This window comes from Nycticebus coucang, chromosome 5, assembly GCF_027406575.1.
Source record: "Nycticebus coucang isolate mNycCou1 chromosome 5, mNycCou1.pri, whole genome shotgun sequence".
Taxonomy (NCBI): Eukaryota; Metazoa; Chordata; class Mammalia; order Primates; family Lorisidae; genus Nycticebus; species Nycticebus coucang.
Genome location: NC_069784.1, coordinates 113,171,637 through 113,186,344, shown reverse-complemented (window position 1 = coordinate 113,186,344; position 14,708 = coordinate 113,171,637). Strand labels below are relative to the sequence as shown.

General features: G+C 41.2%; 1 protein-coding gene across 3 annotated transcripts in view; it reads right to left on the bottom strand.

The window, feature by feature from the left end:
* Nucleotides 1-208: 208 nt before the first annotated feature.
* The window catches only part of PDE7B (phosphodiesterase 7B), a 349,619-nt gene continuing 335,119 nt past the window's right edge, over nucleotides 209-14,708 (bottom strand). For all 3 annotated transcript variants that reach the window (XM_053592273.1, XM_053592274.1, XM_053592275.1), the window contains 4 exons: nucleotides 13,076-13,220; nucleotides 11,062-11,158; nucleotides 6,068-6,148; nucleotides 209-1,920 (listed from right to left, as the gene is read on the bottom strand). In XM_053592273.1, coding sequence (XP_053448248.1) covers nucleotides 1,697-1,920; nucleotides 6,068-6,148; nucleotides 11,062-11,158; nucleotides 13,076-13,220 — 547 coding nt within the window. In that variant the 3' untranslated portion in view covers nucleotides 209-1,696. The remainder of the gene's footprint in view (nucleotides 1,921-6,067; nucleotides 6,149-11,061; nucleotides 11,159-13,075; nucleotides 13,221-14,708) is intronic.

The window sequence follows — 14,708 nt, the reverse complement described above, 5'->3', positions numbered from 1 at the left end:
GGGGGATCAACAATTTTTATCGAACATGAGTTATGTTAAAACTACTAAAGGAAAGGTTCAATGCACAGCGTGTAGCAGCCTAGAGAAGAATGCTGTAATGAACTGATTTTATCGCCAAGTGTTTGCAGGAAAAATGGCAACAAAATTCCAAGGTGACATTGTTAGCGAGAGCCATAATTAACCATAATGACCTGCCAAGAGGGTTAGGTCTGTCATAAAACTGAAATATTTTCTTGACTTAAATAATATTAACTTCAGCTAAACAGTTGGGGAGTTGTTCATAGGAAGTTAAGGAAAAAGAAAAAACCCAGTTACTGTTAACACTAAAGAAATGCACGCCAACCATAAACCAAAGGTACTTTGGTACTGTAGCCAGAACAGACAAATGTGTGGTGTGGGAGCAGGGAATTCCTGATGGGCAGATGACAGGGTCATAGAAGGTTTTCGAGAGACAGGCTATGTGTCCCGTGAGGTTGACACACCACCATGTTCCATAACAAAGAGTCACATAAACACAAGCTTATCAGCTGGCTTGTTAAAATACCACTGCTGCGTTGAAAAGTGACTGATTCAGACTTGCTGAAGGATCTCATTAATCCGAGAAAACGATGCTTGGTGCCATAGTTTAAACACTATGGGCACAAGAGGAATGCCTATGAAGTTTCCAACATGTTTCCCCGACTTTTTTCAGTTTTAGTTTGTGACCTTAGCTGGAAAACACAAAGATGGACGTGGGATGGAAGTTTAGAAAGACATCTGTGAGGATTTAAATTGGGCAGCTTTCAGAAGAGGAAAGATGTGTCAAGTTAAGGCCTTTATCTGCAAACAACAGTATATTAATAAACTCTATACCATATTTACAAATGCATTCTCTTGTATTAAAACTAACAGTATTCTGTTCACAGTGCCATTGTTTATACAGGTAGCAATCCCATAATACTCATGTATTTTGGCATGGGAATCAGTAGCGCTTGGTATTTACAGAAAATGTACAGGTGAGAATATAAACATGTCACTGAATCCATAAAAGACAGATTGGCTAACGGTGCAAAGGAATGAACTGTACAGCACCTTCCGCTCTGGTCGGGTAGGAAACGTGGTTTCTGAAATTGAGAAGACGCCAAATCTCTGCCCCAAAGTGGCATAAAGTCCATAACAAAACAATGAACCCCTGTCCAAGTCTGGGTACATTGAGTAATCTTAGTCCAAAGTTTTAGATCCATTGTCTACTTCATGAAATACAAAAGTTAAAAAGACTCATTATTATTTTTGATAATAATTATTATTAAAATAGAAGGTACTTTCTCTCAGGCTCTCATATGTGCTTTTGCACTTAAGACCAAAATCCTCAGAGTTCCAAACGTGCTGGTGTTTTTGTCATGCAGATCAGCAGTCAGATGCAAACAGGAGAGTGCTGGAGACCTGGGGACTGCTGCCTGTCCTAGTGTGACCCAGGGCCGTGGGGACTCGGCAGGTCACCTCCTTCTCACTCCCAGTGTTCTGCTGGAGGCCGAGCCTGCCCGTGCAATCAGCCCCCATGTCACTGACGCAGTTGCTGCTATCCGGTGCTGAGGTGACAAATGGCTTCTGTACACTTGTGAGGAGGAGAGGCAGGTGACTAGGAGCAGGGCGGTGTTCCAAGGGCCCCAGGCCACAACCCAGAGAGTCCTTCCTGAAGGCCGCTGGGCCAGGCCGGCTACGGGGAGTCGCCCTCCCCCACAGACTGCGCTTGGTCCTCGGGGCCCGGGCCTGCGGGGTCGCTGCCGCTGCCGCCCCTGCTCCGGTGCTGCCGTGGCGACAGGCTCTTCCACTGGGCTTTGTTGCGCGCCAGGTGGCTCAGCATGTTCTCCGACAGGGGGCTGTTCCCGGTGAAGCGCGCCCATTCCCGGAAGAGCGGCTCCACGATGTAGGTCATGAAACCTGCAAGGGGCGAGGCCACAGCTGTCACCTAAGGGCGGAACCCTCGTCCCCCTCCCTCGCGAGCACCCCTGGGGACCCGCTGGGGACTCGGCTCTTGGGATTTGAAGGCAAAATAGATACGGTGACTGTCTTCAGTCTAGGGGTTGGCTTGACACCTTGGGCTTGTCACTAAACTGCTTTGTGCCTCGGTTTCCTCATTTGGAGAAATGATCTAAACTTGCAGTGGTTCTCAACCTTTCTAATGCCCAGTAAGTGTTGGCCATTATTATTTGCAGAGGGAGAAAGATACATAAGTAAAAAAATTAAAGAAAGAGAGAGGAAAAAAAAAAAAATATATATATATAAGCCTGTGCTGGAACTAAGAAAGCCAGGAGGGGGAGGAGAGGTGACATCTTCCTGATTCAGACCATCTGAAAAGTTTATATACTTACCCTGTAGGATTTTTTCCAAAATTATCATTTTATAACCATCTTGCTTCCTATTACATTAAACAAGTAACTTTATATAAAATTCATTCATTTTCAATACAGATTTTTACCTGCCTTCAAGTCCTCATGACTTGCTGAGACTGTTGGATATTAGACCCCTTTGTGTGTCTGTGCTCTTAATTATTTAAGATTTTCTGTTTTCTAATCATGTTTGCAATTAATGTGCTTTCTACATTAGACATGATGTTAAACTCACATAATATCCAGTCTATGACAGAATTGTTGGAATTATCACACACTTGGACTTATTTAGGTTTTTTAATTGTTTTTTCTTGAAATATAGATGTGGAGGGAAAAGCCGAGTGTTTTTCAGCATAACAAAAACTTCTAACAACTAACCCTGGATGTTTACAGGCATGTGAATTATAAGGCCTAATTTGATCTTTTCTTTCTTTTTTTACAAATAGCAGACACTTGGCCTCTGAGGGTGCTATAGAGATGGAAAAAGGCCACAGCAATGCAAAATATTACTGTACATTTCTGTATAATCTTGTCTTATGTGAAATATGATTGAAATATTGCGAGATTGCTTCAGAGAACTTGAACCTATGGAGGAGAGTTAAGCCAGTGACTTTATGTCTGCATTTGGCATTTTGAAAAGGTTCGATAGGGAGTCATCAAATAAGGATTTCACATTTTGCTTTTTATTCTTGAATTTTCTTTACCTCCTTTACATTCTCCATGTCTAATTTCTATCAGTCACCTTAAAAAGGATTAGATATTAGGTACCTAAGAAGACAGTTTGCAAAATTATACTATTCTAAAGTTCAAGTGCAAATATTGGTCAAGTTTAAGTATAAAAAATTGATACAGCCAACATTTTAAAATTCAACACTTAAAAAATTAATGCTCTTCCCGAAGTTACCTGTTACCCTAGGATTATACATCTACTTGTCAGATAAATAAATACCTCTTATGCTAGTTAGGAAAGCTATTTGAAAGTCTGACTAGGCACCATGAAGCAGTTTTCCAAATAAAGGAAGGCTTCTGCATTCTCAGACTTGGGGACATGTTCCAGCAGTGTGTTGTGCCAGCCTCTCTCCTCAAGGGATGAGCTGACTTTGCTGGACCTTGTCCTCCTAGAGGGGAGGAGGGGGAACAAGGAGGGATAGTGGCCTCAAAGGAGAGAAAGATCGAAGGAAATCCTCTTTCTCTTCAGCTGTCTACAGATTCCACCAATGAGAGATTCGTTTGATGAATAGCTTTCTTTTTATAATTCAGAACTTGGTGGAGAGAGGGCAGGAGTGGAGGAAGGGAGGGGATATTAAGCCCTAGTTCCACTTGGGTAAATATGATCTGAATTACTTAGACAGAAAATCAGATGTAAGCTGGAGAAAGGCACTCAGAAAATTCTCACTTTGGATTGAGAAAGGAAAAAGAGAAGGGACAATTTCAGTCAGAGGGAGTCAAGACAGGAAAAAGCTGCTGAATTTAAGACCCACTAGAAGAATTGTTGTCTGGGGGGCTAAAGCCTGCAGCACCTATCAGACTCGCTTCTTCTCTTTGTGCTTTTCCTCTTTGGCCTGATCTAACCTGCCTCCATACTTCCCAACCCTGAACCTCTAAGGGCCAGCAGAGGTGGAACAGAAAGATCTATGGACTGAGTGGTTTGATAACCACCTTCTCCTTCTCTTTATTGTTGATTTGCTGGTGTAGCATCCATGGGATTTCTCTATTTACTCAACTCCCATCCCATTTTTTAAAAAGGTATCTATGGCAACCACATTTTTCTGAGCCACAAATCAGGACATATGATCTGACAAAATAAGTGTGTTCTCATGACAACAACAGGACAGAATCTCTGAAATCAGGTCTGTCTTGCAAATCCAGGTTGTGTGCTTAACAATATGAATGCTTTTGTGTGAGGGGTTCAAAATGTGATTAACAGTTGTTGCCTAGAAAATTTTCTCTCTAATCAGAGTTTAATACAGTGAGTGTCAGGAATAGGACTTTGGTTAGCGTCTAATTTTGAATCACATCTGCAGAACTTTCGTAGCTAAGGCTGAGACTGCTTTTCTGTGGCTGCTGCTCTCATCTCCAAATCCCCGAGCAATTCTGAATCATCATCAGCCCTGGGTTCTATTTTTTTATTACCCTCTTCTATTTTGGGGTGGAGGAATCATCTTAATTTTGAAGACAATGTAACAATATTAAGGATAATGTGGAAAAAAATGAATGCCCAATAATCTTATAATTCCAACACATTTATTTTAATATTTTTACATTCCATTCAAATCTTGTAGCTAGATTTATTTTGTTCCTATATCTTGAGGATGACTTTATGACACCTTTTGGGGACTGTGAATTAGATTTGACCCTATTGTAAGTATATCAAATTCTAACTTGCTCTGGTTTCCTTAATTTTTAGTTTATTTTTTTCAGATGGCCCCTTCCCTCCTATTAACCCTGGAGCATTGCAGAGGTCTGTAGCACAGTGAATGCATTCAGTTTTCTGAAGTCTGTGTGAACAGGTAAAAAACATGAACAGGTACATGTCAGGGCCAGAACTTGAAAGGAACAGAGCTAAAGTTCTGACTTTTGTTTCAATGGAAGGTATCTACAAGGAAACGAAAGGGTTGCTTTAAATGTAGATGGAATTGGTGAGGTGTTTTAAGTTGTGATAGAAATTCTTATTGGAGCAAAACAATTTCTTCCACTAAAGTGCCTAAAATTTCCAGAGTGTGATTTGCTTAATGATCTCATGCATAACTCAATTAGATAAAGTAATAATTATTTTGGATGTGCCGACATCACACTTTAATAGTTGACCACAATTGACACTTGAAAGAACATGTGCTCTTTAGAGAATAAGTTTTGAAGTAAGGAATAGGGAAAGATGGGCTCCTAGGCCACAATAGGATAGGCCAGCTTGCTGGAGCCATGCTCGGGACTGGACCCTTGGGAGTGTCAGGTGTGTGACCCAAATTGGGAGAGTCCTAAAGGCCAATTCCGCTGACTTCTCACCTTCAAACCCAGGAGAGAATGTGAGTAGTTGTTTCTTGCTACTTTTTTCCTACTCTATTTGGTTTTGATTCTATTCTAAATTACAAAATTTACACAGATTAGTTAAAGATCTATAACAAAGATTTTATCCTATTTTTCAAAATTTCTTAGTTGGTAATTACCTAGTGGAATAGTCATGATTAAAGTGTTAATTTGCATGCAGCCATTCAAAGGGACATTGATTAAACCTCCAGTGCTGATCTCTCAACAGCTGTGTGTAGATTTTCTTTTCTTTGTGTTTCCAATTATATATATATATATATATATTTTTTTTTTTCTTTTTTCTTTTTAGTAGAGATGGGGGTCTTTTTTTTTTTTTTTTCTGAGACAGAGTCTCACTTTGTTGCCCTTGGTAGAGTGTGGTTGTGTCATAGATCTCAGCAACCTTGAACTCTTGGGCTCAAGTGATTCTCTTGCCTCAGCCTCCCAAGTAGCTGGGACTACAGGCACTTGCCACAATGCCCGGCTGTTTTTAGAGATGAGGTCTTGCTCTGGCTCAGGCAGGTTGGTCTCTGAACCTGTGGGCTCAGGCAGTCCACCCATCTCGGCCTCCCAGAGTGCTAGGATTACAGGCCTGAGCCACAGCACTCAGCCCTGTGTCTCCAATTACAGGTGATAAAACTATTCATTGAAAATTGACATCGAATCCAACTCACCAATTTGTATACTAGGGATTGAATCTTTCTGTTGATTACAAAGAGGACTGATTTCCAGTTCAAACTTCTGTTCAAGTTCACCTAAGATGGAAGAAAAAGAAACACATTGGTAATCTAGAATATAAAGTGAGTATTAATAGTTTTAATGACCTCGTTGGAAGAAGTTATTATGTTCTCTGCTGTGTCATCATTAGGAACCCTTCAGCACTGACTTAATCTGCCTGACTCTCGTAGCGTCCATGAAAATTTAAAATACCAGAGTGTCAATGGCCATTTATAATAGGCTCATTGTAAACAGGTGTGCTGTGAGTCAACAATAAGCTTTGGAACAAGATCTATAGAAATAAGAAAACAACAAATGGGAAATTTCCTAGCATGAAACGAAGCTCTGTCTTTAAGTTACAGATTACAGAAACAGGTTTCATCTTCCCTTCCCCCTTCCTTTTCTGCTTTCACGCTGCCTGACCTTAGTCTGGTTTCACCTGAGAACAACCAGGAATAGTGAGTAGGTGGGAAATGGGGAAAATGTGCTGCGAAAATTTTTAAAGATCACTAATTAAATTATTTTCAAAAGGAGTTCAAAGCACAGTAAGTATATTCTTTTTTTTTTTTTTTTTTTTTTGCAGTTTTTGGCTGGAGCTGGGTTTGAATCTGCCACCTCCTGCCTATGGGGCTGACGCCCTACTCCTTTGAGCCACAGGCGCCGCCCTAAGTATATTCTTTTTTTACTATTTTTTTTTTTTGGATCAACATTATTTATGCCGTGGAAGTTTAACTATAGGTTTAAGTGTGCTGTGAGTTACGAAGGGCTAAAAAACACTGGGCTAGATAGATCTTATTTGAGCAGCATTTTGGTCTGTAGCTACAAAATTAATTAGAAATAAGAGTCTGGTGTATTTCACTCTTATTCCTTAGAATTTTACCCAATGTAACTGAAAGGTAAAAGAAGTATAAAGGTTACAACGATATTTCTTTTTAATCCCTCCGTCAGCTAGAAGACCAAAAGAGAAATACATCATGCAAAGCTTTATCAATGTACTTTATCAGTCCTTCCCGAGGGTAAAACTATCACGGGTGTTTTTTTGTTGTAAAAAACAATATGATTAATCAGTAGAGAAACTCCTCTTCAGAAACATTAGCTAGGTTCATGGTTGTGGAGTCTACTCCCTTAAACTAGCAGAGATAAAACTATAACATTTGGGCGGCGCCTGTGGCTCAGTGAGTAGGGCGCCGGCCCCATATGCCGAGGGTGGTGGGTTCAAACCCAGCCCCTGCCAAACTGCAACCAAAAAATAGCCGGGCATTGTGGCGGGCGCTTGTAGTCCCAGCTGCTCGGGAGGCTGAGGCAAGAGAATGGCGTAAGCCCAAGAGTAGAGGTTGCTGTGAGCCATGTGACGCCACGGCACTCTACCCAAGGGCGGTACAGTGAGACTCTGTCTCTACAAAAAAAAAAAAAAAAAAAAAAACTATAACATTTATATAGAACTTAGTATGTGCCAGGCACTGTTCCAGGCACCTTACATATGTTAATTAATTTAATCCTTATAACAACCTCATAATAACTCCCATTTTACAGATAAGGAAATTGAAACACAGGGAAGGTTCAGTATGTTGACCCAAGGTCACACAGCCAATAGAAAAGGGAGCCTGGATTCCAACCTAGGAAGTTTGCACTTAGTCCCTGAGCTAGAACCCCGAGAGGCCACATTTCTGCCATTTTCTTTAAGACTGTATCCATGGCTCTTGTGGGCTCTTATACCTTGGTAATTTCCAAGACTGCCATGAGGAAATCACTCTAGTTTAACCTGAGGCGGTCAGAGGAGGCTGCCTGCATTGCTTCTCCAAGTCCTGACGACCCCGGCCTTCTGAGGGAGGGCAGGGCACTGTGTAATATTAAAATGAATTTTCCTAAAGCCATTTCCTCTCCTTACCTCCATATTTTTGTTAACCCTCTGGAGGGGTCATCTTTGATTTCTTCCTTGAGAAATCTCCATCTTGAGATATCAGTCCTGGATCTTTCTCTTCTGGACGACCTTTAGTCCCCCTTTTCATTCTGCCTAACCCTGGTCTTTTTTCGTAATAATTCATTCTTAGTTTTTGCTATTCACTAGCTTTCTTCCTCCAATTCTTCTTTCACTTCAGCTGTATATGTTGCTCTAAATGCATTTTCTAAGAGGATTCCCATTGTCATGTTCTGCACTTTAGCCTGGCATCTGGGGGCCCCAGCATCCTCTCGTTCTCACCGTCTGTGAGACAGAGCTGGTCTAGGAAGCAGGGTCCATCCCTACCTCGTTGCTTTTCTATTTCCCTCTGTCTAGGCCAGCACTGTCCAGTAGGACTTTCTGCAATAATGGAAATGTTCTCTGCATTGCCCACTATGGCAGCCCCTTGAAATATGATCAATAAAACTGAGGACCTAAAATTTTCATTTCATTAAATTTTAATTAATTTGAATTTTACTAGTCAGCTGTGCCTTGTGGTTTCCATATTGGAGAGTGTGGAGGGTGTACGTCCTCAGATCCCACCTTGCGCAGCGCTAGATCTTCTCCTGTGACCTCTACTGTTGGAAATCTTCTAGTCAGATCATTTGTTCATTCACTCATTCGAGACAATGTGTAAAGCACTTGTATGTTTCAGACACTTTGCTAATCAGTGTAGAGAACACACAGAGGAAAACCCATAGTTTCCTCCTTCCGGAAACTTTACTGATTACGATTTTGAGTGTACAAAGCATAAGCTAACTATACTTCTTCAAAACATCCCCAGTGGAGCTTTGTACATAGGAAAATCACAGATTTTCTGAGAGTTAGAGAAGGCTGGAAGCAGATGTTCAATAAAAGCTACAAGAGGAACTAAGAAGGCTATGTTAACCAGCATGATGAAAATATGTCAAAGGGTCTATAAAAGCAGTGTATGGTGCCCCATGATTGCATTAATGTACACAGCTATGATTTAATAATAATAAAAAGCGAGAGGACAGAAATCCACTTTTTTTAAGGTGTTGGGGTGGTGGGGAGGGAGGCATCTGGTGTTTGGAATCCTAATCTCTGTTCTGAGAATGTAACAGTTTTCCTAATTCATGGGATCTCATTTTTTCCTTTCTCCCTATATACTTAATCTTGAAAACAAGATTTATGATTGTTCACAATCATAAATCATGTTAAAGATACTTTATCCAGGACTGGTAGTAGTCTGTGGAAGCCCACCTGTCAGGAGCGGGCTGGAATGAGCTGGGATTTGAGTCTTAATCCTAAACTGAAATCCAGAATAAGATTAATTAAAATGCTGTCAGTCATCATTAAAGAATTAAATAAAATCAGCAGGGAAGACAGGCAGTTTGGATGATTAGAGTCTGGTCTTCTCTTTTTAAAATGGGCAGAACTTCTGCTAGATCATAAGGTCATTCAATAAAATGGACTCGGTCTGCCCTTTCTATTCTTCCTCTGCCAGGAAACACGCCAGAGAAGAGTGCATGAAAGCTCATCTTTAGTCATCAGAGTTACAAGTGTTCTAAGTTTTCCATCTTATAAAACTGCACGTGCCTATATCATTAGGACAACAAGAAGTTTTTGCATAGAGGTCTTACGGGTGACCTTTCTCGGTTGATGCCATTTTTGTAGTTAACAACATTGATTAACTAACTCTGTGGGTCTTACTATCTTCCTAAGTGACACGGACCCTGCCCTAAGTTGCTCAGAATCATTTTGCTGTGTGATGAGTAAATAAAAAGTTTACGCTGTAATTGATGCCAACAGTAGCATGTAATTGAGTTAAAGCCAATCAATTTTCAAAGAGCAGATTCTTTTCTCTGTCCCTGGAAATCTTGTCCAATTTCTGTGAATGGAGATCTTAGCCTCTTTTTCACTGTGCTATTTCAATATTTTATGAATCACACAGAAAAGAAAGTATTGTATATAATTTAAAAGCTCCTTCCTCCAATTTCATCATATATCCTTTTGTTTTGCCCTCAGTGGAGATTTTATATTATGAACAGCTAGAACTGATGTTTAGATTTCTAACCACTCGTGCTCAATTCAAGTGAAATTACACAGAGCTGTAGGGATTATGTGAGCACTTTTATTCTGAGACAGAGAGGTGGTGAGCAGAGCCTTCTGGCCCCGCCTGAACTCAATCGATTCCTTTTCTGTTTTTTGGGCCATCACCAGGTCATTGACACATCTTTCAATGGAGCCTCCTCCAAAAGGCTCACGGTTGCTGTTCCACCTCCCCACAGAGCTGGTATGTGGGACACTTCAAGCTTTATTTGTTCTCAGCCTCTCAAACCTGATCCTGTCACTAGCATGAGGGCACTGCTGATGCCTGAACAAACATCCCAGACATTAAAACCAAGCCTGGCGGAACAAGGCTGTATTTAAAGTCCAAATCCCACCCAACGTCAAAGTTCCACTTGCTAATTCATTGCCGTATTTTTGAACGAGGATAATCTTTTAAAAATTATCCCCTAATTCAGGGCCATTTGTCTTTTTACAGCAATATTTCTTTTCCTCACTGTTGAAAGTCTATTTGAAAGGATGAATTCAACTGTGTTCAGTTTCATTATTAACTTCATTTAAGAAAGTGAGAAGGAGCACACAAGGAGTCCAAGTCCTGTCAGGGGACAGCATTGACCTCGAACAGCATTTATCCTTTAGGCTGTGCTCAGCTCATTCAAAGGAAGGTCAGAGTTAAAATCAAACTGCCCCTCGCATTTGGACGTACCCAGGGAAAAGCCATATTGACACATGCCCTGCCTTCTCTGTTTTTATTGTGTCTCTTTACTACCTCTTTCTATAATAAGTCAACACTATTTATTTTTTAATTTTTTTTTCCAAAAGAGGGTTGGAGAGTTTGCAAGAGAGTTAAAGAGAAGGTTAGGATAATAAAAGTCGATGAAAGAACGAATGTCAGGATAGATTAGCCATTTCCTGTTTTATTAGGATAAATGGTACAAGCAGAACGGGCAGCGAAATCTCAGCTGTTGGGTCACTACTAACCTTGCCTGTAGAATTCTTCACAGACCCTTTCACTCCATTGCTTGCTCATCTCCCAGATTCTGCAAGGATTGCAAATGTCAGCACACTTCAAGGCGATCTGAGAAAGGATGGGGCAGGGAGAGGTTGTCAGAGATGCTCCTTCAGTTGCAAATGCATCCCAATCTATGGGGGCTGTCAAACCCGCGGCCCCCTCATGGTACCGGGCCCGCACTTACACAGGGCCTCCCTGACGCACATCTTCAGGAAACAGTACTTATTGACAGCCACACAAAGCCTCCATTCAGTGTGGCGGCTTTAGAGCAGTGAGAAGGAAGGAAGAACCACAATCCAAGGACATGGAGCTGCCCGGAAGAGACTTCCTGGGGCAGGGGCAGGCCAAGGAAAGCCATGGGGCTCCTTTGGTTGCCCCAGCCCTCACAGGCAGGGGGGTTGCACCGGCCCCTTGCCCAGGCTCAGCTGAGATCATGTGACCTCACTCCCACAGTAGGCACAATGGCTGGTCCTATACATCCTTTAAATTAACGTGTGTTGGCATTTACAGGACTGCACCTGTGAGTGTAGGCTCAGACTGCCAGCCAGGGAGCTAAGCCAGATCAAACCTAGCAGCATTCTGTTTGTACAGCTAAATCGGGGTCTTCATGGCTTCCTTGACACTACTCTGGATCTGGGATATCAGCTTTTGTCAGTGATAATGACTGTATGAAGGTTCTGGAATACCCAGAGAAGCTGCTTCTTCCTTTTAGCCACTGACTGCTTCTAAGAGACTGCCCACAGCAAAGTCTATAGTTTTCACCCAAGTCCTTGGGATCACAGAACAGCTAGCAATGTTGGGGTCCCCACAAGCCTTGGATCACATTAAGCTGTGCGTTTGGTTGTTTACACTTATTTCCTTATTAATGAGGGTCCCTTCTGGGTTCTGCTTTGAGGGATGCATTTGATTATTAAGCCTTGCTTTTGAAGTATCAAAGGCCAAATCTTTCAACTACTTACAACTTGGCTTGAGTCACTCAAATCAGACACCAGGTTGATCTCTGTGGCTCTCGGGGACTAGAAAACTAGTGTTTGGGAGGCAAGGAGGAGGGAGTCATGGTCCTATAGCTGGGATCGAGTATTTCCTAGTAAGGATGGAGCACTTTGGACAGCTACAGAGAGCAGCAGAAAAGCCTGGAACAAAAAAGACTGTACAGTTGCATCTCCATGAGCTGCTCTGTCTCTGTGATTAAAGCTGGTCTATCTAGATGCGTCCAGGCTCCCTCCATTCAGTCTTGTGTAATGAAAGGAAAGAAAGAAGACATGAGAAAATGGAAGATCAGGAAGGAGGCCCTGGTTTGGATGTCAGGTCTGACTTGTACCTGTAAGGTCCATCTGCACCTCATGTGATTTCTCCTCACCAATGGCATCTGGCTGCAGAGCAAAGCAGCAGGGCTTGGGCTTGATTCAATTCAATTCAATTCAAAAGAATTTACTTATTGTTGCCGAAAAATGGTAAGGCTAGGTATACATGTTTAAGCCTCAGGTGGAAATAGTTTAGGTAGTAAAAGGAAGTAAAGCAGGGTTTGATTAAGTATGTTTTAGGTAAAGGAAGTCCACTTTTTTCCCTAATTTTTGTTTGTACTATAGTTAACATAAAAGACTTTTGTGTTACAGAGAAAGTCTTGGAAAGTTGCACAGGTGTCACAGTGGTCAATTTTACCCCAAACCACAAAATGTGGTAGACCTTCGCCTCACACAGCCACCCTGTGTGGCTACTCTGTGGTGAAGAAGTTACCCAATAAGGAAAAATGAGATTCTATCAACTTACTGCCCTGAAACCCAGACTTTGCTTGCTTGCAATCCACTTAAAAATGTCAATTTCATGCATCTCAAAGCTTTTAATAAAATAGCTCATTGCCTTAATTTATACTGTGGAAGATAACTCCTTTTCAAATGTGCTAACATTATTGATTATCCCCTCAGTGTTTTTGCTCAGCAAGGATAATGCTTTTTTGCTGTTGCTGTTGTTGTTATCATTTACCTGAAGCATGAAATGCCTGTCGTGTGCTTCCTCCAGTCTTAAGTCTTTATTGTGGAGGTGAGCTTTCAATCTGGTCAGAAATTCATTCTGCCTGTTGATGTCTGTTGCCAAGATCAAGGAGCCCAGCTGCTGTTCAATATCCTGTCTGCAGCCACAGGAATGAAAGAGAAAAAAACACACACAGAGCAAATCCCTTTGAGGAGGGTGATTGATTCTCTCATCATCAGGTGGCTTCCCTTTATTACACGGGGTCCCAGTCCCTCACAGCCCAAGACTGAGTCTCGCTCCCACTGCCAGCTCTGTTCTTGGCTAGGAGGTATGCTGCGAGGTGTATGGAATATTGAAACCTTGGGTGAACAAAGTCGTTGTTTATACATTTCTGTGGGTAGAAAAAATGAAAGCCAAATAGAAAAGCATGCTCTAAGGAGGAGGACACAAAAAGACTTGCAGAAACATTGGAGTTTGGGTGGTGGTTTTAGAGACTTCAAACCAGTTCAAACATTAAGATTTGCACAGAGAGAGAACCTGTGTAATTATAGAAATAGTCATGGTGGGAGTAATAGTGAATGGTACCATGGGGTGGAAAGGTCCATCAGCGAAACAGAGTAGACTGGGCAGAAAGATACTGGAACTTAAAAAAAAAAAAAGAGAGTGATTAAGATGCCATTATAAACTGATGGGTAAGAGATATGCTAGTCAACAGATGGTATAGGGAGAAAGAGATATTGTGGAAAAATAAAGCAAGTTAGAGCTTTACCTCACATTTAGAAAGTAATCAATAGAAGGAAAGATCCATAATTATTTTTAAAATTCACCTTTAAAACTTTATCTAATAAATGCAATCAGTGTAGCCTAATTCTTTGTACCCTCAATGAATCCCAAACAATAAATAAAATAAATTTAAAAAATGCACCTTTAAACAGGAAATATTTTTAAGAAGAGCGTAAAGAGCGTACATACATACTTACGATGAACATCTCATAATCACCACACAGGTCAAGGGCATGGTTGCCGGGCACCCCAGAAGGGCCCTGATGCCTGTCTCATCACATCTCTCTTCCCCCAAGCCCTGAAGCAATCACTCTATTGGTCTGTTTCCATACTTTTCTTGCTACTCATAATTTTACCACCTGTGCATACATGTCTAAACAATATGGTTTAACTTCAACTTAGTTATGTGTTCTGTATGAGCTTGCTTCTTTAGTTTAAAATTATGTTTCTGAAATTCATCCATGTTGATGTGTAGGCTGTAGTTCATCCATTTTCATTAAGCCTCCATTGTGAGAATATGCTACCATGTGTTTATCTGGTCTGTTGTTGATGGCAACTTGAGTTCTTTCTAGTTTTTGACTACTATGACAAATGCCACAGTAGATATACAACAGTAGATACACAATGGAGCTATACAGCATCCTTGTATATCTCCATTATACACGTGCAGAAGTTTCCTTAGGGTCTATGACCAGGAATTAAATAACTGGATCTATGTTTGTCTTCAATTTAATAGATATTGCCAATTATTTTCAAAATGATTGTGTAAATTTACACTCCCTCCAGTAACAGATGAGATTGCTTGTTGCTCTATATTCTAACCCTTTACATTTTTTCCCCCCAACCTGATGGGTAGCTTTAA